The following is a 24066-nucleotide window of genomic DNA, read 5'->3' as shown; positions in this document are numbered from 1 at the left end:
TGTTCTTCAGGGACTCCTCTCAGGTCATGGTCACGACTTTTCAGCGTCAGACAGTCATACAAAGCCTGAACGCTGGCTGGGCAAGATTTCAGGTGGAAACCCAGAGAGGGAACACACCATCAACAAACAAATGTCTTTGTAATCCAGAATAAAGAATCTGTCCTGCCCATATTTGCTGACTTGGGTCAACGTGGCAGTCTCAAGTTTCAATCGCTGGATTTATTGCTGGATTGGCGGCAGTCATGTAATCATGGTGCTCCCTCAAAGGTTTGACTTCCGTCTGTTGCTATTGTTCCAGTTACATTCTTTGAGAGTTCTGGAATGTGAAGAATCAGATCATAAGTCCATAGTTTCAGTCCACCTGTGTGTCGCAGCCGTGAAGGGTGTGCAACAGGCGCACAGGTCCAGATGTGTATGAGTAATTTCTGCATGCGTTTAACACACCCATGCACACAAAGGCCTCATTATGACAACCAGGGATAGAATCCAAAGCTGGCCCGTCTGCCTTGAACCTCAGGTGACTGATTACGCCTGTGCTTGGATGAAACCATCAAACAGGAAACGCCCTCGATCAAACACTGTCCATCAGGTTTAACAAGTCCCTATTGTGCTGATAAAGTCGTACATGGTGGTTTAAGTCCTGCAAGTCTGTTGTCATGGAACCGCCTACAGATCTGTGAAAGGGGGTAAATGGCAGCAGCTGCTCTTCAGGGGATAAGCGAGGAAGCTAAAACTCACCTTTTACAGCCATTGCAAAGGGCAACGAGGGTAATGCTGAGTATGAGGAAGACGATGAGGGAGATGATGCCCACCTCTGGGGCGGTGAACCAACCCGTCATGCTAACCATCCCAACTGGAGCCATTTTCCTCTAGTGCTGGGGTAAAAAAAAACAAAAACAGTGAAAGTTGTTGATGAGCCACAAAAGCTTTTCCTCCTCACGTCTCTGTCCCTCCTGTTTGAGCTTAAGCCGTTTTCTAGACTACAACATCTGGCAGTACAACACAGCAGCTCGAATTCTAGATGTTCTACTTACGTTGCTTGCTTGACCTGGCCGTGGCTGCGCTTGAAGCTTGTGTCAGTCATTCAGCTGCCTTTGCTTTATGTAGCTGGCAGCAGGGAGGTGCCTCGGCTAGAGGAGGTGCTGCTGGTACAAGCCCACAAGCAGCTCATTGTGTTTGCCCTCATCACTTCATGACATCCACACAGGGCCACCTTGACAGCTGACATATGCGCAGCTTCCACAAGTGTCATTTTGGTTCGAAAATACTGACCTCTTATTATCTGACAGGAAGGGGGAAAAAAAGGATTGTTGTATTTGATGGTGCGACGGGCCCGAGTCAACTCCAACTCTTGTAGCGCCCCCCTGTGGCCGTGCTGCGCATGACATCATCGTGGTTCGTCCAAGTCAAATGAAACTGGGATGTTTCCCCACCGTAACGACGCCCCCTGTCTGAGACGAGGATTGAAACCTTTGATGCGTATTTCCTAAAGATTTGATCTAGTTATAAGCACAAGTCTGAAAAGAGTAATCATTTTGTAATTCTCCTAAGTCTAGCCAGTAAATCCCAGGAGCAAAGCCTGCTGTGAAGCCAGTGAATGGATGCTGCTTCTTGATCTCTGTACCAAGAGCTGGCTGAAACTAATGAAGTCATAATCACAAGGGCGTCTTTTGGAAACAAGGATCATTGTTCTAATGCAGAACTGGGTTTGGACCCAGATCAGAGTGGATATAAATAGCCCAGTGTGTGGAGGGGGGGCAGAGAGGGAGCCCATGCGGGCCTTGGACTCCGACAGACCAAAGCTGCCATCACAAAATGGATCTTCCCAAAACATCAAGACTGTCCCCTGGTGGCAGGCTTCAGCAAGGGTCAGGATCCCTTCACTGGAAATCAAGTCAACGTTACAAAACCATTTGAACAATAAATTTGGGTGATGAATACTAGAAATTACAGAAAATCTATACATTATATGCACATTTTTTTAAATAATGGCTTAAATGATTAGACTGCTCACACCCATTCGGTGTGTCTGCGCTCACATTTACCCCTCTCAGGACCAAACCTGCTCATCTCGACACAGAAACACGTAAAACACGTTCCTGCATTGAGGCAGCACCATTGGAGGAATTTGTGGATCAGAATCTCAACTACACATGGGCATGCACGCACCCTTCAGGGGCCAGAAATCCAACAAATGGCTCTCATAACAGCCCTCAGTGTGATTCTGATGATGAGAAACATTCAGAATTTTCCATAATGATCTGAGCCTTTCATGTTAAGAACAATTTCCTCATACACACTCTTTAGCACAACAAAGTCTTTGCTGCCATAATGTCATAATAAGTGACATAATCTTTTCGCTCCTGAAGTGCGTTAAAGGAAACGTCGGGCTTAAGCGCTGCGCTCGAACACTTGACAACTCAGATAACATCATTTACTCCTGTAGGTACTGGAAGACTGGTTAGACTAAAAAAATGCACCTAGGAAATACCGGAAATACCGGAAATGCCAGACTACAGGACACCTGCTGGGTGTAGGAGGGTGGCGTAAAACATGACAGCTACATGTTTGATCCAAGGTGCTCCTACAGTCAGAGTTATTGGACAGAAGCATTGTGAGATCACCCCAGCTAAGGTCACACACACCTCCATCCTGATTAGTTCCAAGATTTGTCTGACGTCCAGTCTCATTTGTGCTTTTGTCCTAGTGTGGTTCAAAATAAAAAACTGTTGGCGGTCTATTTTTGTTGCTTAATTTGGATACAAATGAGCAAATATGAATATTTGACAAGGCAATGTTTGTGTCTGGCTGTTTAAAAGGATTCGAACCATCAAATTCATCATTTATATTTGAAAAAAGTGTGTGGAAAAGTAATTTCCCATGGGATAAATAACCTTCTGACCGCATGTACTGTTTTTTCCCCATTGGTTGGGAAAACTGAACATCACTTGGTAGAAGGATATCCTAATGGCCACTTTCATCATGATAAATATAAGATTTTGAATACACTGACACCTTTGTCTATTTCACATTCGAGTATAATTTTGCACATTTTGTGTCCCCAGGAGAGTGGACATCCTATAAAAGGCACATAGTCAATTTCTATTTGATGGGGAAAAAGCTTTATTAGCGCTTTTAAACCTAAAGCATTTGATCTGAACTGCTGCCGATTCTAAATGAGGGTGACAGGGAAGCTGTTTCAGGGAAGCTGACGGCAGCATAGAAATACCTACTGAACAGGTCAGACACCCTATTCACTCACACCTTAGCCTCCAATCACGTGCATGTGTTTGTTGTGTGAGAGGGAACCAGAGAAAACCCACACAGGTACATGGACAGAACTGAAGCAGAACCTTCCTGCTGGGTTCCCACTGTGTCGACTACTATACCTCAATACACACACACACACACACACACACACACACACACACACACACACACACACACACACACACACTTACTTACGCTAACCTGAACCTTATAGCCAAGTCTTACCATTTAAACATACCGTTGAAGTTGTAAGAGCCAGGCAAAGTGAAATGGGTATTTTGGCTCCAACTTAGAAAATACACACACACACACACACACACACCACACACACACACACACACGCACACACACACACACACACACACACACACACACCATTGTTGCCAGTGGACTTTAGCCATGCATGAGGACTGTTCTGCCAACTTCTGCCCCTGCCTCAAAAAGCCTCTTTGTTTTGCCAAATCCCACTATCTGCCCGTTTGTCCTCACAACACGCCGTTGCTTTTACACCCACCTCAGGGAGCCTTTTCAGCCCCATGCCACCGTCAAATATACAACCTGAGAAGCAGCAGTCTGAAAAGACTTTACATACTACTTTATTTCTGCAGCAGCAATGGTTACAAAGTTCACCCCAGCATCAGCATTCTTAAAAACAGGCTCTGCTATCAGCAGCATTTGCATGGGCGGACAGGAAAATGTAAACTCAGCCATACGCCACACACCAAACTATGACATGTTTTAATGTTCACAAACTTCAGTAGAGTTTCTTCCCATAGATACAAATGGATTCTTGTATAAATACAGGTTCTGACAGGAAAGACACCCTTATGTTTTTGTCACATTCACACCACTTATTTGTCCTTCTTTGTAGTTGTTAGATTATTTTTTACGTGCTTCATTGTGAGGAGTGCTGTTATCAAGCAGCCCAGAAACAAGAGCGGGAGGCCAACACAAGCCCACCACAGCCGTCCTTCTCCGAATACCTCCACCATTGTATCCCTGCGCCGGGCGTAGTCCTGAAACAGAGCCTCCAGCTGGAATATCGTACACAGGGATAAGAGCACGTGGAATATCTGGTGACCTTGACCCACAAAATCGCACTGGCCTGGGAAGAAGCGCTCAGGGATGGGGCAGGAGAAGAAGAAAGCGGACAGCAGAAAACAGGCAATCTGGAGTGCATGGAAGGGCAATGAGGGCTCCTGGCTCCAGGAGACGGTGAACAGGCGATGGACTACCGGGCTGATATCGAGCAGGTAGGCTGCAGAGGTAGGAATCAGCTGACAGATCTTTCGCTGCCAGGGGTATGGTCGCTGGTATCTGAACTTAGAGATACAGCAGCCGAGGCAGGACAGCCATCCTAAGAGGGCAGCACCCGGGAGAAACAACAAGCCAACAATGCTCTCTCTCCAGGCTGCTTCTGATGAGTAGAAATAATGTCCGAGAGAGCAACCGTACTGATAAACAGCGACGCCCACATAGTCCAGGAAGAAAACGATGTAGTGGGAATGTTCACAGTGAGAGTGTAAAAGGTGAGCCACCACGCTGAAGAACATATAAGTGAGGGAAGACACTAAAAAGAGATAGAGAGGCAGAGAAGCTGCGTTCAGGGTAAACCCCAGGGCTTCTACTTTGGCCCACCAATGGATCAGCAGTATGGGGGCAGCCAGAAGGTGAGTCCACACATTCAGGCACTCATTGTGTCTCTGGAAAAGGGTGAAGAGGTAGCAGGACCAGTCCTGCCCGGTGGGGCGATAGCCCGTCAGGATGTAGGGCTCTTGGAACAGAGTGGGAACTTGGGAGACGCCGACTGTTGGACTGGGTGAAGGGATGGAGAAAGGCATGTAGTCTGAGATGCGGAGCAGGCGGTTGACGTGCTTGATGCTCAGAGTCAAAGTGCTGAGACGCTGCAGAATGGCTGTAGACATGATTGGCCGAGGCGAAGGAGGCAGAGCAGCAGAGGCAGCGGACGGATCTCTAGGGCTGGACACACCATGGGAGACAACCAGTTAGCATTTTATTCAAAGTGAGCATTGACCTCAGAAGCCTCAGAAGACAAACCTGGTCTGCATTATGAGTCTTCAATTCAAAACAAGAAGAAAAAAAGAAGAAAATCTTTTCATGACATGACTAGAACATCCATACTGGTATAGAAAACTCACAAAAACATACATATATACATGTACAAAGACTTCACTTCATAACCAACAGACATTCAAAAATCTGCCCTGAGAGGTTCAGGTATTTTGGGATATTCCTCCTCTCTATAGGACAGTAAATCAATAATGCATAGAGAAAATAACATGAACCATGAACCACCCCTCATTTAGTCCTCTCCATGATGTTGTGTAATTATTGAAAGATGCAAAAAATCTCAAATTCTGAATCTGAGATTTGCAAAATCACAGTACTAAATATCATATTACATATTCTAAATAAGAATGAATCAAAAATATATAAAATCTAGAAGAAGGTTTATTTTGTTTTTAAACTTTACAATTGCAGTTTATCCTGACTCGAATCCAACCATTATAACAAGAGGGGGGACGGTTATAACGTAAACTCAGGCACACATAAGGAATTCTTTGGTTAATTCTCACATTTGGCAGCTCAACCTAATTCTCAATTCCCTTTCCGACATGATCTGTTCTTGGAAATTATGCAAAATGCTCTCTATGTTCTCCCAAACTCCCATTTAAGGTATGTTGTCGTACCTATAAGATTCTCTTGGCAGGTAAACCCAGTAAATGAGCAGATAGAGCCATAACTACCACCCCTGTGAAACATCTCATGTGTCTCCAGTCAAGGGTGCGCCTCCACCCTTCACTCACCCGTCTCTCCTAAAAAAAATACCTTCTTAACTTTTCAACCGCAGTGGATTTCATACAAACGCCACAATTTCCCACGAAATAACTCATTAGATCTAAAACTACTTTATTCCAAACCCTAGGAAGGGTCCGAAAAAGGCGAATGTCTGGATTTCTGTCTTGACAACTTAACTTCGAGGAACTCTAGACTTGCCAACGCCGAAACTGAACTGCGATCCAACTATTTGCATCACAAAAGCACCGATTAAAACCCTTTAAAAGTCTCATAAAAATCCCACTTTTGATAGACATCATCTTACCTGCTGTGATCCACAGAACACCTGTTGTTCTTCCGGTGTTACAGAATAAATCAGAATAGATCTATATAAAGTATATAAACTTGTGGTCTGAGCTGGAAACTAACACATATTGAGATTGAAAGGTGCTTCAGAGGCTGCAGAAGTGAGGCGGGGGCGGAGGGCGGGGCCACGCTGTCCGGGAACGCCCACAACATACCTTTGAAAGTTTCTAAACCCATACATTTAGATTATCATCGCCACAATATTACATTAATCTTAATCTGTCCTAAAAGAAAAACTGCTGAAATCTCTGTGTTCGAATTAAGAAATCAATAGAGTATTTTCAATGAAACAGTTACAACCGCGAGCTTTGAGATTTTTCCTTTTCAAATAGTGTTTCCTCAATAAGCAGCAGGATGAAATTTGCCAACAGAAAGAAAAGTAACAGTTAAATCAACAAAGCAAACGTTTGAAAGATTAGAATGTTACAAACAAACGCGAGTGCTTGTTCGTTCATAAAATCCTTTATTATCCGGCAGCCTTCAAAGTAAAAGCTGCGTGTTTTGAAGCGTGTTGTCCACCGCGATCAGAGGAACGAAAACCAAATAAATACAAACTCTAAACAAATAGCCTGAAAGGTTAACAAAATGCATAAAAGTTCTGTATATAGCTGACAAATGGCTATGTATCATTTATATTAAATATTCTACTTTGTAAAAAAATGTAAACTGACATTTAAGTGAAACATTTGCCAATAGAATTTGACCATAATTGTGGTGAATTCAGATTTTAAACACTCTTCGAAATATGGTTAAATATATGACGAAAATCTAAATCACGTGACAGCGCGACGTCAGCCCGTTTCCTGTTCTAACCCGCCTTTTCCTGCTTTACTTTCGCGCGACTTCTCTGACTGGGCGGGGCCATCCGCCGGAACAGGAAAATGAATTGTGTACATTAGCCAATCATGAGCTACGATATTCTTGGGCGGGACACGCGGTGGCGCGAAATCCTCTCAGAGGACCTGACGGCAGCCAAGAAGTGACTACCGAGCTCCGATTTAATCATTTTACATTTTACAAATAAATAAACGGCAATCATGGCGACCGACATGGTGGATGACCACGAGATGAGAGAGGCTCAAAGGGACTATCTTGACTTTCTGGACGATGATGTAAGTGGGTTCACACTTTTGTGCCCATGCGGTCATAATAAAAGCTGTAACATATTTCATTATTTTCTTTACCGGAACGTTGTTTGTAGTCAAATTTAATTCAGGTTGTGATGCTCTGAATTCTTACCACATTGATAAAATCTAATTTAAGTCCATTATATCGCCGTTTTTGAGTCTGTTTCGCCCTTGGGATCCATTCATGAAGCCTTTGAGATCCATTCATGAATGACGTTAAACCGCTAAAACTAAACGGTACCAATGCTCTGTCCGATTTCCGCAGCAAGACCAGGGGATTTACCAGAACAAGATCCGGAACATGATCAGCGAAAACAAAGCTCGACTGATCGTCAACATCAACGATTTGAGGAGACGCAACGAGGGCCGCGCTGCAAAGTAAGAGAGCCTTTGTGCCAACATGGACTCACTGTGAGAGTTGCTCAAGAATGATGAAAATCTTCATGCATGTGATTTCAAATGTAATTCTGACAACATAATTGTACTCAAATATTGAAAGTGATTGGAAAAACCTTGCAGTTTGTGTTATGTGAGGAAAATTGGGGTATCATCTGGTGGTGGTCACCAATTAACTCTCTTTTATCCATCAGGCTTATGAACACTGCCTTTCAAGAGTTGATTGCGTTCCAGCGAGCCCTTAAGGACCTTGTGGCCTCGGTGGACGCCACTTACGCCAAACAACATGAAGAGTTTTATGTGGGCTTGGAGGGGAGCTTTGGCTCCAAACACGTAACGCCTCGCACGCTGACCTCTCGCTTGCTGGGCAACATGGTGTGTGTTGAGGGGATCATCACCAAGTGTACGTTATTTTAATGTGACCTCTGGAGGCAATTTAAGACGTTTAAATGGTGGTATATCAGTTCTAACGTGACCGCCCTCCTCTGTAGGTTCGCTGGTTCGCCCCAAAGTGGTGCGCAGCGTCCATTACTGTCCGGCCACGAAGAAGACCATGGAAAGAAAATACACAGACATGACGTCGCTGGATGCCTTCCCCTCAAGTGCCATCTATCCTACGAAGGTCATTTCAAATAACTTTGCATTATTGCCTCCTGTATTTTTTCTTTTCCAAAGAGTGCCGTAATGAATAGGGCAAATGTAGAGGTTTAGTATTAATATTCTTCCCACGTCTCTGTAACAGGATGAAGAGAACAACCCCTTGGAGACAGAGTTTGGTCTCTCTATCTATAAGGACCACCAGACCATCACCGTGCAGGAGATGCCAGAGAAGGCCCCAGCCGGCCAGCTGCCCCGCTCTGTAGACATCATCCTGGACAACGACCTGGTGGACATGGTCAAACCTGGAGACCGCGTGCAGGTTGTCGGGACATACCGCTGCCTGCCCAGCAAGAAAGGTGGATTCACTTCAGGTACATTCAGGTGAGCCATTAAATGTCTTTTTGATGCGTGCATGAGCCGCCCAGTCGCTTTTTATGCTTTGATATTTAAACTCGATTAAACTTTTGTAACCAGGACCATCATGATTGCCTGCAACGTCAAGCAGATGAACAAAGAAATGTCGCCGACCTTCTCAGCGGGTGATATTGCTAAAATCAGGAACTTCACTCGCAGTAAAGTACGATCCCACGCTTGTGCTCCTACACTCGTTTGGGTGAAAACGCTTCCTAGCTCAGACGTCTCTCCTGTTCCTCAGGATGTGTTTGAGCAGCTGGCTCACTCCCTGGCTCCCAGTATCCATGGGCACGAGTACATAAAGAAGGCCATCCTTTGCTTGTTGCTGGGTGGAGTGGAGAAGGTGCTGGAGAACGGATCGCGCATCAGAGGAGACATCAACATCCTTCTCATCGGTACAGCCAGATATTTGGTTTATGTGTTTCCGTAATTCCTTAGCGGGTCCCAGGGTCGTTTCTCAACGCACGTGCATGTTCACCAGGTGATCCGTCGGTAGCAAAGTCTCAGCTGCTGCGGTACGTTCTCCACACGGCGCCACGGGCCATCCCCACCACAGGAAGGGGCTCGTCTGGGGTCGGTCTGACGGCAGCGGTCACCACTGACCAGGAGACCGGTACGATCCACCACGTTGTGGAGGTACAACATTCATGGATGCGCCCGTTTCCTGACTCTTGCTCATCTGCCCTTCCCAGGCGAGCGGCGGCTGGAAGCGGGCGCCATGGTTCTGGCTGACCGTGGCGTAGTGTGCATAGACGAGTTTGACAAAATGTCTGACATGGACCGCACCGCCATTCACGAGGTGATGGAGCAGGGCCGCGTCACCATCGCCAAGGCTGGCATCCACGCCCGCCTCAATGCCCGCTGCTCCGTGCTGGCTGCTGCTAACCCGGTCTACGGCAGGGTGAGCGCTCAAACTGGGATCCGTTTTGTTGGGATCCGTCAGGGGCTCTCGGTGGTTCTAAGGTTCTTTCCTTTTTGTTTTGTTCCAGTATGACCAGTATAAAACCCCCATGGAAAATATCGGCCTCCAGGATTCCCTGTTGTCACGTTTCGACCTCCTCTTCATCGTGCTGGACCAGATGGATCCTGAGCAGGACCGTGAGATCTCGGACCACGTGTTGAGGATGCACCGTTACCGTGACCCACGGGAGCAGGAGGGAGCAGGTACACCAGGGTCCTCAAACTGTGTTCTGGGCCACTCCAAAATGTTGTGATGAAGTTTTGATGGGGTTCCCGTTCATGTTGGACAGCGATGGCTTTGGGAGGGACCGTTGATGTCCTGACCACAGACAACCCAGACAGCTTTTCAGAAGAGCAGGAGGAGCTGCAGATCTACGAGAAGCACAACAACCTGCTGCATGGCAACAGGAGGAAGAAGTAAGGGTGCAGAGAAGTTCTTTTTTGCATAACCGGAAGACTAACGACTCCTGTTCCAGGGAGAAGACGGTGAGCAAAGAGTTCATGAGGAAGTACATTCATGTCGCCAAGGCTGTGACCCCTGTGCTGACGGAGGAGGCGGCCAATCACATCGCAGAAGAATACTCAAGGTTGCGGAGCCAAGACCAGATGGGGACTGATATCGCCAGGGTAGGCTGGAGTCAAAATCCATCAATCAATCATGATATTACAAACTGTTTGGTATCCAACTGTGGGGAACATTGAGGAACGCTCAGACTGTGTAATCTTGTGTATTCCCTCTCATCCTGCCAGACCTCTCCGGTGACCGCCCGTACTCTGGAGACCTTGATCCGTCTCTCCACAGCGCACGCCAAGGCCCGGATGAGCAAAGCTGTGGAGCTGGAAGACTCCGAGGTGGCCGTGGAGCTCGTCCAGTACGCCTACTTCAAAAAGGTCAGACGGGCAACAACGAATGCTTGAGTTTTGCCTGAAACATCCGCAATGAGGTTGAGCGACGCTAGCTGATCTCATTCTGCAGGTTCTGGAGAAAGAGAAGAAACGCTCTAGAAAGGAGAGGCAATCTGACTCGGAGGAGGAGGAGGCGGAAGCGGTGGTCACCCAGCGCTCGCAGAGAGCTGGAAGGAAGAGGTGAGGGTTTCTGATGATCTGTGCAAAATGAAAATGCTGAATCTGGCTGTAATGACACAAGCTGTCCTCTAGGGTGCACACTGGCTCTCAGGGCAGTGAGCCCCTCAGCCCATATGACTTCAGCGAAGACCAGGACGTCCCTGAAAGTAAGCACTCAAAATCCACAAATCCGCAGCAGTATGCACTGGTAGAAAGTGACTGAATCCATTTCTAATCAAGAGGTTTGAGCCTACATTTCACCGCAAGTGGATGGATGGTCAGTTTCTTTCTCCGGATGCATTAGAAACTCTGGAAAAATGTGATTGAAAATAACATTTAAATGTGAAGGAAATATTCTTACTGACAGACTTGAAATGACAATTCCAATAGTTTTGCATGAAACAAGTTCTAAAGGAGACAGGAACAGGCAAAGAAATGGTTTCCCAAGCTCATCAAACAATCTGAAGGATTGGGGTGTAAATTCAGATTAGACATTATCACGCTGTCAAAAATCTAAGATAATGAGAAATCATTAGCAATAATTGTGCAAAATCAGTTGGTTGGCGCAGTGGTTGAAGTCAGATGACTGATATTGTCAGTGTTATAAATCAGGATGGCCACCAGGGGGCAGCAGAGAGCTGCGTTTTTCAGTCACACACCTGAAACCAGTCGGGTTCCAAGTCTTTCTCACAAAACAAGTCTTTCTCACAAGTTTTAATCAAGTTTTCACTTTTGTTTTAGTTCAGTCTGGTACATCAAAGCCAACCAAATTGCGAAAGGATGGCGAGGAAGCTATGGATGCCACATCCCAGGCTGATGGGGCTACGCTTTCAGAGGAGAGGTGGGTGTGGGTGTGGTTGTGCTGGATTTCATGAATCTTGCAGATTCTTCTGAAATCCAAACAAACAAATTCTCTTCTTCCTCCGCCAGGCTGAAGGAGTTCAAGTCATCACTGTTTGCGGTCTTCCAGTCTGCTCACGCTCAGTCTGTGAAGATGAAGACGCTGATGGATGACATCAACAAGGGCCGCGAGCAGCACTTCAGCGAGGCAGAAGTCCGAGATGCTCTGGCTCACATGCAGGACCACAACCAGGTCATGCTGTCGGATGACATCATCTTCCTCATCTGAGCCCAGACGGCTGAAAGGAACAGGATGGACTCTCTTTTCTGCCATATTCACGTGCTCTTCTCTTTACATACATGTCATGTTGCAATCAAAAGCAGCACAGACGTAACATCCATTCAGTTGTAACTTGGCAAAGCAAAAAGTCGAACCTTCTATTTTTTTTTTTTATACGCTCGTATAGGTTCCAGTAATCACTGTTTTCTTTTGCAGACTGTTGGTGCAAACAAACATGTATATTCACACCTAGAGAGAAGGAAGGGTTGCAGCCTTCCCCACATTCTTGCAGCACTGACAGTGCTGCATTGTTTCACTCTTGCAAAAGTTGATTCACCAGCAGCACCGCCCACTTTTGCCTTTGTACATAGTTGACATGTTTGAATATTAAATGACTGTAGTTGTTAGCAAAAAATAAATGTAATTCTTGTTGGGAATGGCACGAGTGGATTTACTGCAGTGTAACCTCTGACAGTCATGAGAAAAGTGTCAGGATTATTTCTATTTGGTCATATTCAAAGAATTATCCTGCCCTAAAGCCCGAATAGCATCTTAGCTAGCAACCATGCTTGTAAAATACTAAGTATGTATCTGAAAATCTGTAGTCTTAAAAAATATACACATTTCCACCCATTTGTGAAGTCCAATTCAAAATATAAACCTATTTTACTGATAAGTGAACAGCTGAGTATTTGGTGGTAAAATATGCGACATTCCATGAGGTTGTCATGGACTCACCATGACCCAAGAAATTGTGTTGGATGTGACTATAAACATCAGGAGCGTCCTAATAAAAGAGAGCTGTCAGTCAGTGAAGCTCACACTGCTCTTCTATACTTTACATGCATATATATGTAGGTGTATGTATATTCAGTCACAGTTTCACATGCTCACGCGTCTATCGAAATTAGGGAGCTTTGCATCTGGTGTAACATCTACATGGATTCAGCTTTCGCTCCTGGCTCAAAATGGCATGTTTAAATCAATTCATTAATTTTCTCACCCTTTTTTGCTGCCTTGTGCATATCTAAATGAATTTGGTGCCATCTGTATAGATGTGCACGCCTATCACTGTACTTTTATGGGTATCTGCGGCATCTTCTCAGGGTCACCAGCAGATCTGGGCTCCAGTCGGTCGGGAGACAGAGCTACGGGAGGAAGCGGCATCTGCAGTTTCTAGGTCAGAAAATGTGAGTCACCTGTGGCTGACTCACACAATACGCAGTTCAAAGTCAGCCTGCTGCTTTCTCACATCGGATCACAGCTGGTCTTCGTCACTCGCATAAATAAAGCTCAAAATGATGCAGATATATTTAGCTTGTTGTGTTGAGTCCTGCTTCAGAGTGACTTGATGTTTGGACGTGTTCACAGCCAGATGTTGGCGGCAAACCTCTCACTAGGACAGCAGTCTAGAGGAGAGTTGTTTGTGATCCATTAACTGGCCAGGTTGGCTCCACTCATCATATTCGCTGTCCTTGGGCTCTGATGCTCAGCTGAGGTCCTCAGCGTCCTGATGTCCTCGGGCCTCCGTGACGGCTCATCCTCGGCGTCTACCCTTGTTTTAGCGGAAGCAGGACCTTGGTGAATGTGCCACAGTCCCGTAGGTCCTTCGTTGTTTGGACCTTCTCTGGCGTGTCTGATTCATTTGGCCTCTAGACAATCTGGACGTTGTCCTGCTGAGGGGGACAGTTGAATTATAGAATAAAAGATCTGGACACTGGGGCGTTATTGTGTGTGGGCCTGTACATTTCCCACAGTTCAGAGCAGCTCTCTAAACTCTGAAGTTTATAGCATTTTACCGCTTTTTGACTTTGACTCATTTGCTCCGGTCAGTAGAGACGGCACAGCACCAGATTGTTACCTGGATAAAAGGGACCGCCCGGCCCCTCCACCAGGGAGAGATCCGGTTCACAGATCTGTGATCCATAGCTCGGAGGTGGAGGTGGGTCACCACTGGAGTGCTCTCCCTGATCTCTGTCTCTTTTTTAGTTTTTACTTTTACTCTTCAACCAAACAAATCATGTCCGACAGCTTTAATGCACCAGGTGGTCCTAACGTAGGTTTCCCCTTCCATTATCCTTCTTGTGGAGTGACTCTTTCTAAAATCGTTTATTTTCCCAGACCAGCTGCTCCGGCTCAAAGGCGCCTTATCTAATGTAGTCATGGGGCGCTTGATGCTGATAAATGTGCTGAGTTATTACCAGAAACCAAGAATTTCAGGTCAGGCCTGGTTGTGACCTACATCGCTGAGCGTGGGAGGAGAGCGTGATGCCGTTCTCACTCACAACGTGCGGTGTGGAGAGACAAACGCTCTTGTTGTGTCATCTGTTGTACGGCAATGCGAGCGAGAGGGGGCAGAATCGCATAGAAACGAAACCAAAGAAAATGGAGACACCCAGGAAATGTGGGGAAAGGTCTGGTCGACACCCTGAAGCGGGCTGGTAACGTGGATATATAAACACAGAGGGACGCGGACAGCAGAGGGACGCGGACAGCAGAGGGACGCGGACAGCAGAGGGACGCGGACAGCAGAGCGCCACTTCAGCTCCGAGAACAGAAATGCGGGTGGTGAGTTCTACCGATGACTTTACATTCTGAGCAGAAATTCCACCTTTCATCTATCCAGACAACAAAGGCAGGGGGATACATCAGGGTGTCTGAGTCCAGCCTTTGTTGCGGTCCAGGTGTCGGGAACGCTGCTCCTGCTGGGCCTGCTCGCGCTCCTGCACGCCGCCAGGAACGTGAAATCGAGGCAGCAAAGCCGACCAAAAGGCAGGAGGTTGAGGCTGGAGATAGACCCTTCGGTGTGGCCTGAGCTGTCCAGCATGAAGGCCCTGGCAAACAGGTCCCTGTCACCGTGGACGTACACGTGAGGCCCCGGCGAAGAGCCTTTTCTCAGCTGCCCTTCAGGACGTTGTGAAAATTCTGTTCAGCGAAACGATCCAGAAAAGTTTGCCGCCCTTCGGCGATTCGCAAATGGATCCCTCATGTTGCCTTCTTCCTTTCTTTGCCAGAGGTTCTTCTGAGGAATCTCGGTTCCCCAGGTGGCTCTACAGTGCTCAATGTCTGACCGCCAGCTGTCTGAGCCTGCGGGGCGAGGGAGAGGACGCAGCCCTGGAGGCTACTCCCATATACTATCCTACGCTGGTCCTCCACCGGTGAGCTAAGGAGGAGGTTTCTGCCTTCTATTCACGTGTGATTATGTAGCTGATGATCCTGATGTTGCTCATTTTCTCAATTTCTCATCTACCAACACCATTTTCACCTGAACTGACATCACTTCCTGCCTCTCCAAACTGCCACCAGAGTCCCGAAGCAAAGGAAGGCGAACAAGAAGAAAGGCAGAAGTTCAAGGGAGAAATATGAGTTCCAGCTGAGGACGGCGGTGGTCTCGGTGGGGTGTACCTGTGTCAGGCCGATTGTTATACCCCAACAGTGACACACAGGCAGCTCATCCGTCGGCTGCCTGTGTCTGTCGCTCATGGCAGCTCCAGCTCTCATCAGATAGCAACAATCGCTAAGAGAGCCAGCATCATGAAGGCTACTATTTATGACAACATTCCAAAGGTTGTTAATAAAAGAAATTCTAAATAACTGAAGCCCATATTTCTTTGTTTTTTGTTGTTTGTGGTTGTTTTATCTGTATTATCTCTGTTAATCGCTTATGAATCCCATTTCTGCTATAATTACTAGTAAAGAAGACTTACAAATAAAAAATATATAAAATTATTATTTGAAAGGGTGTCATTTTCCCTCAGTTACATTTTATAATGAAGTAGCTGAAGCTCATTGGAATTTAAAATACCTTTAACATTTTGGGTCAGTTAATGTAAATCAGTCAAGGTAAATATTTTCTGTTGTCTGAGTGTTCTTGGACTGCTGATGTGATATTTTAGGCATATTTTAGGGTTTCCTCTTGCTAAATGGATGAGAAATCTCTATTAACATTATATTTTTAGCACATTTTCTATACGGCCTCAGAAGTTCATCAAAACCTTGGGTCAAAAATGAAATGAAGACCAGAAGAGTGCAGGTGAGTTCGGTTAAGCTGTCTTTACTGACCATGCCAAACAGATTCAATATGTCGATTCAGCCGTTTGGATACACAGCAACACAGTTACACTTGCAAACCCGCTGTTAGGACTCCCCCGCTACAGTGCAAAGAGTTGAAGACAATTAAATCAAGTCAGTATGACTCAACAAGTCAGCCTTTTCCTTTTAAAGTCCCTTCTAAAATCCAAACAGATGTGAGGGATGGAATGTGTTGCACCTGCGTCCTCTCGCCTGGTGTGATGCGATGGTTGTGTGTTCTATATGTTTGCCTGTGTGCTTTAGTGTTGTGCTCCATGGAAAACAGAGTGCTCAATGCTCTAATCTAAGACGTTCAAATGCATGTCACTGATCTACGAGTACATTACAGTTTCACACAAAGCCTGAAGCTGCCAGAAAAAAACATACACACTTTACAAACCTGCTTAAATTCTTATTTTTGAGACAAAAGCTGGACTCTTCATTTTTTATTCACCCAGGAGTAAAGTGAGTCTGACCCAGAGCAGATTTACGCTAGCTTGGGTTTTTGGATGTGGTCGGCTCCTGGATTCCTCTTCAAAATAGCTTCTTTGTCATGGCAGCAGGTTTTTTTTTTATGGGTTCCTCCTCCAACTCGAGGAGCTCAAATGCTGTTTTGAGTTAATCTCTTATGAGGAGAAAAGTGGTAGAACATAGATGGACCATGAGAATTTCACTGCTTCCTGATTAAGAAACCGGAAAGAGGGTTCAGGGGTCATCGGGACCCATCGGCCACTGTCCTGACACATGTTCACAGCCTGAGGGGCACGAGCCTCTTCAACAATGAGACTGGTTAATATGCAGAAACCAAGCACAAGGTCCACTTTCATCATCATTAAGACCTTTACGAGGCCTCCAGGCCTGCTGACTGTCTCAGGTGTTCAGGAGGTCCCAGAGAGTCAACGCTGCATCAAGACCAGAAGAACTGTTCTCGCGGTGGGACGATGTCTATGCAAGTTTGGTCCATTTATTTGCGTGCACATTTGCTCATAAAGGCCAACATTGGGTGCCTGGCTAGCTTGTTAGCGACGATGCTGTAAGGAATATGGCTCGATGCCACTCAAAACTGTTACTGATAAGTCTTTTCTGGTGAAGCAGGAGGTGAATATGGCAGATTAAAACAGAGCACCCACAATGTAATATTAGACCAGCATTTGAGCTTCCCAGGGCAAAATGGCCGCTGTATTACGATGGTGGACTGGAATCCTCCCAGAAAGAAAAAGGTAACTCTAGCGGCACTGCTAAATTAACATGCAGAAAGCTAACCCCCCCCCCCCACCACCATCACCGGCTTATTTTAGAAAAAAGCTAACATCGGTATGCTTTAACAGGCTAAATTCTGGTTCAAAACCAACACTCACATTTTACCTTTTCTTTTTCCAAGCTGCTTTTGAGTTCTGTTTTTTCTCTTTTCTTTTTTTTACGGCAAAAAAGGAAACATTCTTTTGGCTCCTCCCTCCCCCCTCGTCTACCGACAGGCCTCCTCCTTCATCTCCTTGTTCTTCCTCACCTCCTCAGCGTGCTTGTCCTGGCAAACACACAGACATCAGAGCCATTAGCATCCCTGCATAGATTAGCATCAACAAAGCAGTGATCTGAAAACAGATGCATGTAATATTCATGAACTTTGATTTGATTTATAAACCCACTATGTGATTCATGTGGGATTCATTATCGCTGAAAAGCTGTAAAATATGTTTTCAGGACCAGGCTGTTATATAGGGTCATTTTCCCCAGATGTTTATCCTCCTATAACAGACCTGCATTAAAAGATCTGGATGTCTTTTCAAAGAAAAGGTGTGTCCTCATCCAGGTCACGGTAGTCTTAGGTGCCAAAGTTGAGACAGATGGAACGGATTAAGGCAACAATGAAGCCTTGAGATCTTCTCCCAGGCCATGTGAAGCCTGTTCACATCACATGCCACATTTCTGTACTGTAGCTGTGATTCTGTTCTTGAATGGCAGATGTGACGTTAAATAGTTCCCACACTATTTGGGCCTTTGTTCAGGCCCCTCTCACCTTTTCCTGCAGCCTCTCCAACATGGCAGCCAGCAGAGCCTCCCTGTTCTCCTTGATGGCCTCCATCTTCTGCTCCAGTTTTTCCTTGGCGTTCTTGATGAAGTTGTTGTTCTCCTCAAAGGCCTTCTGGATCACCTCGCGCTCGTGCTCCCTCTTCTCTGCCAGGTGCTTCAGCAGTTCGGCCTCCTGGCACTAGAGGGCAGTGGAAAGCAACGACAGAGAAAAATGCTTACAGGTCTGGATGCTTATGGTTGAAACAATGCTGCAAGAGTGGAAAACCTTTAATGTGCAATGGCGATGGTGAATTATGACGTAGCAAAATGGCGTCAGCTAAGATTAGTTTCAGCAGCTTGAGTGACGGCGATACTAAATGGTGGACTTCAGAAATGTTCTGTTGGCTGCATTAGCTGCAAAATGTAGGCCTCACCTTCCGTCGCTCTTCTGCAGCCTCCAGCTTCTTCTGGATCTCCTCTAGGGACGGGTCGCGGCGCTGTGGCATGGAGGTGTTGAGCTCTGGCACGCCGTCAAAGGACGGGGGCTTGAGGATGACCTCAAAGGCCTGGCCCGATGCCCGCTTGTTCAGCTCGATCACCTCCACGTCTTTCATGACGCACCAGCCCAGGTCCACTGCATCTGAGGGATTGGATTGAGCCCATGAAGATCCATTATGTGGTGTGCCCCGCCCCCTGCCGTGAGATCCGTTCTCATTTTAAATGTCTAAGTGCTTTATTTTTACCTTCTGCTTTGTATGTGGGGTTTTCAATAGTCCGCGGGTTCAGGCAGGCACAGAAAAGAGACACCAGGGGGAGCTCTTTGACCTTCTCTTTGTAGGCTGAGGAGAAAACGCACGCACGCACACACACACACACACACACACACACAAACCATGCGACATTGTGTTGACTCAAACACAAGGACTCAAGGCCAGATGCTGTAATTTACCCCTGCAGCTATAGCAACACTCTCACAGTTGGAACATTAAAGACAATAAACATCTTTCTGACTACATAATCGGTACCTGCAAGGGTCATGTCCTCAGTGTGTGTTACTCTGCAGAAATATTGAAGATCTTGCCCGAGTCTGTCAGAGAGACACGCAGAAATCAGAGGGGAAGGACTGGGATGACAAATGGATCACACGTAACAACAGCGTAGCATTAGCCCAGAACTGAGATTGCATAAGACTGGAAACGCGTTATTTACACCCACGTTGGATAAATGAAGCAAAAGAGCAAATATGCATAAGCAGATGGAAACTAGCCCGTCATTCTGTGGCTCATTAGCGCTCACAACAATCGATCGTACATTAATCACAACCACGTCTCCCTCTTCAGCCCATCTCTGGCGGAGCACTTCCATGTAGCTGAAACCCCCTTTAATGGGGTTTTGCTCACAATATGGGATGAGCACGGCATGATGGAGAGAAGGAGGATACTGGAGCAAGCACGCGCCTGGTGGAAGACAGTCCCACCACACGGGAAGCACACGGAGGCTTCATGTGATCAAACATCTGCTACGTCTGCAAGAAAACACCCCAAATCTCCCACCGGCCTTCATCTTGCTCCCTTTAATCTTCTAGCACGGGTTTCTGCACGTCCTCCTCCAACAAACACATCTAATCTAAATACTCTAGGTAGAACATCTATAATTCCAGTTTGGCTGATTCATTGCATACACCTGGGAAATTATTGGTAAAATAGTTCCTCTTAAGGTTCCTCTTAAGTTCCTCTTGAGGTGGCTTGGGCACCTAGTCAGGATGCCCTCTGTGCGCCTCCCTGGTGAGGTGTTCAGGGCATGTCCCTCCAATAGGAGACCCCTGGGAGGACCCAGGACACTTTGGAGAGACTATGTCTCTCGACTGGCCTGGGAACACCTGGGGATCCCTCCGGATGAGCTGGAAGAAGTAGCTGGGGAGAGGGAAGTCTGGGCTTCTCTTGTGCTGCCCCCGCGACCCGACCCCGGATAAGTGGTAGAGGATGGATGGATGGATGGATGGATGGATGGATGGATGGATGGATGGATGGATGGATAGTTCCTCTTAGGTTATTTATCATAAATGTTGCTGATAAAATGTCTTAACTTCATCTGAAATACAACTAATAATAGTGTATTTAATATTGGAAGCATATATGTGCCATAGTGTCACATAATAAACAAGAAACTCAACAATCCTGTCCTGCCTAAATTTCTAATAATATACCAAATGTGAACAAACAGAGTTTCACATTTCACAACTGTAGATTTATTTGGTGGTGGCCTGGACAACCACTTCAACGCCAGCGTGTGTTCACCCCTGGGGTTCGCTCCAGCGGGCCAGACACGTGGCGACCTGTGACGCAGCGGCCAACACTCGCTCTGCTGACGGTCCCCGCTGGGACAAGCACACAAGGTCACGCTGCTTGTGCAGCGTCATGAAACACACACAAGGGTGCACGGAGCCAGGCAGGTTCGGGCTCCCACGCAAGCGTGTGTGTTGGCGTCCCAGACTGCAGATCAATGCACTGCTTCCTGCAAGAGTGTGAGGTAGGAAGCAACTGCACTGTGGGAACATGTGGCCACGATGAGCTCCAGGACACGAGGAGCATGGAGGAGCAGAGAGATTCCTGCCTGGGTGGCACTCAACCACCCTGAAGGCAGCGACCACGTCACTATTAGTGTTGCATTGAGCAAGACGCACTTTAAAGTTCATCATCATCATCATCATCATCATCATCATCATCATCATCATCATCATCATCATCATCCTCATCATCATCATCATTTTCCCCATCAGTTCCTGCTGTGAGAGAAAGTTCTTCATCCTGTTTTCCCATAAATAGATAAATGAGAAACGAGTGACAGTTTCCATGGGAACTGTAATGTATTTGATGCACCGCTGCTTTTTTGACTTTGAAGGGAAAACACAAGAGATTGAGATGCTAATGCTAAGTGTAGTCACTGATTTATCTACCGAAAACAAAGGGTTTAGTGAAGAGGAATGAACTACAAGCATCACAGTTCCAGACGGTTTTGGTTCCTGTTACACACCTTCAGAGATCTTCTACTCGTATCTAATAAAGCCGAGGAATGACGCTGCGGATGCTGAAATCAGCAGCGTGGCGATTTGTTTCAAGCCCTAAACAAATGGGGAATTCTTAGGTTTATAGAACCTCTTATTGGTGTCACATATGTCCGAGTCTTTCTAGTCGTTTCCTAGTCTTTTCCCTCATGCGTTTCCCGTCCCCACGCAGGCCTCCGCTATGCCACCTCATCTTGTCCCCCCCATCTTTTCCCGTCTCCCTAAAAGCAGACAAGAAGCTGCAAGGGAGCATATTGAGGATCAATAATGAATGACGGCCAGCAGGTTCGAGGGACGCTGAGTTCATTCTCGATCTTTCCCCTTGAGCGGGGAACAACAGCCCCATCCTCACCCCAACACAGATAGACATGCGCACACACATACACACGCAAACACACACCCTGTCAATGCAGCCTATCCTTCATCCCCAAAATAGATCAGCCACCGTTTATGCATCTAAGGTTCAAATGTGATGTCTCAGCGAGTGATGGCCATACAGTATGTGTGTATGTGCGTGTTTGTGTGTGTGTGGGTGGGTGTGTGCCGGTGGGAGACTCACCCCTCGGTCTCCTCTGCTGCTGATGGTGGTGGACTGGCAGCTACGGTTACGACTGGATGCACGGACTCGAGCACCGGGCAACAGCATCAGCAACAGCATCAGAGGCGCCTCCATGACATCACCATGGAGACGCATTATTGGTCCGCGGTGCTGCCAGCATCTGATGCTCTAAGCCAGTGAGAGAAGAGAGGAAGGAAAGGGGGCGGGTCCTCCACTCTTTGTGTTGTGCTGTAGGGTGGGTGGTACAACTGCCGATTTCCTGCATGCAGCACCAGTGTGTGAAAAATTGTGTGTATTATGCATGGATTGAGAAGAGAGAGAGAGAGGGAGTGTGCGTGTGTGTGTGTGTGTGTGTGTGTGTGTGTGTGTGTGTGTCTCCCAGCAGGGAGTCCAGCTCGATGATTCTAAATAATTTAGGTCCTGACTGTCTTAAAGGGAATAGTACAAAGTCTTTGCAATGTGGAACACGTGCAAATTATATTTCCTTATTTGTTAACTACTGGCGTGTTGCACCTGTGTACTCTGTTGTCTGAAATCTACATATCTGTGCATGAGATAGTGAGAAACACAATTTAGATGATTCAATCCAAACATTTTCCTCTACTGTCATTTTTTACAGTACTTTGATGCCTTCCGCCGCTTTTTTTTTAGATGTTTACTTGAATGTTTAACTCAGTTAGTGAACATGAGATTCGCTGCACATATAATGAAAAGCACATGATGCTGCCGCTCTTTGACACAACTCTGGTAAAAGTGATTATCAAGAACAAGCGTGTTTACGTGTGTTTGAGTCGTGTGGAATCAAAGACCTTGCTGATTTTATCTCGATTATTCACACTCCGCCCCAGAAGGAAATGACCCTGGCATGACCCTGTAGCATTGTGGGTAATTTCCTTTTACCTAATCTACCTGAGCGACACAGAAGAGCCAGAATGCAACAACATTGCTGCAGGCACCAAAGATGGCATTTGGAGCTTTTGGCTTTCATAATTTAATTTTTATTTTTATTGTTTTTGAGCATTTATTGTCGCCCTTTGATCCTCCCTACAGCTCACACACGCCTCTTATAACGCCCCCCTGCTGAGCAGGGACACCGAGATTAAAGAGCTCACCACACAGGACGGAGATCAGGGTGTGTCCTGTTGTCTCCTACTAACGGGAAAGACATTCATGGGACATTCAGGATCACACATATACTGGAAATGAGATCACCAGAGAGAGTGAGAGAGGGAGAGAGAGAGGGAGAGAGAGAGAGAGAGAGAGAGGTGGAGGTGGAGAAGGAAGATGATAAAATTCACAATCTAATCATTATTCAGGATTCAGGGAAGAAAAAAGGCAAGAAGTGGAAAAAAAAAAAAGGCAAAGGCACCAATAAAAAAGCCGTGGAAATTTACTGGAGACACCGGTGGGACAATATGGGATGTTCCAAAAAATTATGGAATAAAAAGCTGAGAAGGGATGAAAGGAAGTCAAGTTCCTTTATTAGGAATCTCTGCAAACCAGCAGCAATGAAAGTGTGTGTGCCGAGATATGAAAGGCAGTCATTTCCTTATGTTCTGATTTAAAAGTCTAATCCTACACACACACACACACACACACACACACACACACACACACACACACACACACACACACACACACACACACACACACACACACACACACACACTCATGGCCTGTATAACAGTGTGAGGAGCTTTGCAGCATCCCTGATCTGAAGTCTGACATCATCTTTCAGGATGAGATCACTCTGTTTAAATACAAGCTTGACTCGCTCCCCTCAGCACTCAGGGTGTGTGTGTTGTGTGTGTAAAGATGTGTGAGTTTTGCGTGCTTGTCTATTCGTTTGTGGAGGTGTCAACCCAAAGATAATGCATTTATCAGCAAAATACTCTTCAGAGTAATGTGATTGAAGTTGAGCAGCTTTTAGCAGTATTGCTCTTGACAGAAAAAAATTGATCTTAAATATGTGTTATTTTTTACCATACATGTAAGGACATTTACATTAATTTCATATTAAATCATAATTACGTCCATACTTGATCATCAGTGTGGGGTGCAAACTGGTATGAGGGGAGGAATAGGATTTATTAAAGGTGGTACAGTGGAATGACAAGTGTGTGTGTGTGTGTGTGCGCGCGCGTGTGTATTTGGGGACCATTTAATGACAGCAGTGTAGAATTGTGCTAGCAGACCCTGTGACAACACGTACTTCTTATTTACTTCTGCAAACACACCCTAGCTT

The 24066-nt window shown here is 46.2% G+C and overlaps 4 protein-coding genes and 1 long non-coding RNA gene across 6 annotated transcripts; 2 read left to right on the top strand and 3 right to left on the bottom strand.

The window, feature by feature from the left end:
- Positions 1-3281: 3281 nt before the first annotated feature.
- Positions 3282-3588, bottom strand: LOC130516214 (uncharacterized). Its single transcript, XR_008947388.1, has 2 exons — positions 3432-3588; positions 3282-3389 (listed from the first exon to the last, which is right to left on the bottom strand). It is a non-coding gene; the product is annotated as an uncharacterized LOC130516214 (long non-coding RNA).
- A 262-nt stretch (positions 3589-3850) lies between these two features.
- Positions 3851-6556, bottom strand: paqr8 (progestin and adipoQ receptor family member VIII). Its single transcript, XM_057017111.1, has 2 exons — positions 6395-6556; positions 3851-5250 (listed from the first exon to the last, which is right to left on the bottom strand). Exon 2 carries the CDS (start codon positions 5193-5195, stop codon positions 4122-4124), a length of 1074 nt encoding a protein of 357 aa, XP_056873091.1. The 5' UTR covers positions 5196-5250; positions 6395-6556; the 3' UTR covers positions 3851-4121.
- A 794-nt stretch (positions 6557-7350) lies between these two features.
- On the top strand, positions 7351-12554 carry mcm3 (minichromosome maintenance complex component 3). Its single transcript, XM_057016922.1, has 17 exons — positions 7351-7547; positions 7828-7940; positions 8153-8361; positions 8450-8580; positions 8701-8939; positions 9033-9135; positions 9214-9367; positions 9454-9585; positions 9665-9873; positions 9962-10136; positions 10223-10349; positions 10409-10559; positions 10683-10823; positions 10909-11018; positions 11091-11164; positions 11739-11838; positions 11928-12554. Exons 1-17 carry the CDS (start codon positions 7473-7475, stop codon positions 12124-12126), a joined length of 2442 nt encoding a protein of 813 aa, XP_056872902.1. The 5' UTR covers positions 7351-7472; the 3' UTR covers positions 12127-12554.
- A 1906-nt stretch (positions 12555-14460) lies between these two features.
- Positions 14461-15716, top strand: il17a/f3 (interleukin 17a/f3). Of its 2 annotated transcripts, XM_057016925.1 has the most exons (5): positions 14461-14583; positions 14644-14685; positions 14802-14986; positions 15132-15275; positions 15424-15716. In XM_057016925.1, the coding sequence occupies exons 2-5, from the start codon at positions 14677-14679 to the stop codon at positions 15554-15556; spliced, it is 471 nt and encodes a 156-aa protein (XP_056872905.1). In that variant the 5' UTR covers positions 14461-14583; positions 14644-14676; the 3' UTR covers positions 15557-15716. The 2 variants fall into 2 exon arrangements, with proteins under 2 accessions (XP_056872905.1, XP_056872906.1); XM_057016926.1 differs by lacking the exon at positions 14461-14583 and having other exon boundaries at positions 14661-14682.
- Positions 15717-16155: 439 nt separating this feature from the next.
- stmn4 (stathmin-like 4) lies at positions 16156-21979 on the bottom strand. Its single transcript, XM_057016923.1, has 6 exons — positions 21822-21979; positions 19224-19285; positions 18942-19037; positions 18633-18838; positions 18206-18397; positions 16156-17713 (listed from the first exon to the last, which is right to left on the bottom strand). Exons 2-6 carry the CDS (start codon positions 19234-19236, stop codon positions 17654-17656), a joined length of 567 nt encoding a protein of 188 aa, XP_056872903.1. The 5' UTR covers positions 19237-19285; positions 21822-21979; the 3' UTR covers positions 16156-17653.
- Positions 21980-24066: the final 2087 nt, after the last annotated feature.

This window comes from Takifugu flavidus, chromosome 19, assembly GCF_003711565.1.
Source record: "Takifugu flavidus isolate HTHZ2018 chromosome 19, ASM371156v2, whole genome shotgun sequence".
Classification (NCBI taxonomy): Eukaryota; Metazoa; Chordata; class Actinopteri; order Tetraodontiformes; family Tetraodontidae; genus Takifugu; species Takifugu flavidus.
This window is presented reverse-complemented; position numbering and strand designations above follow the sequence as displayed.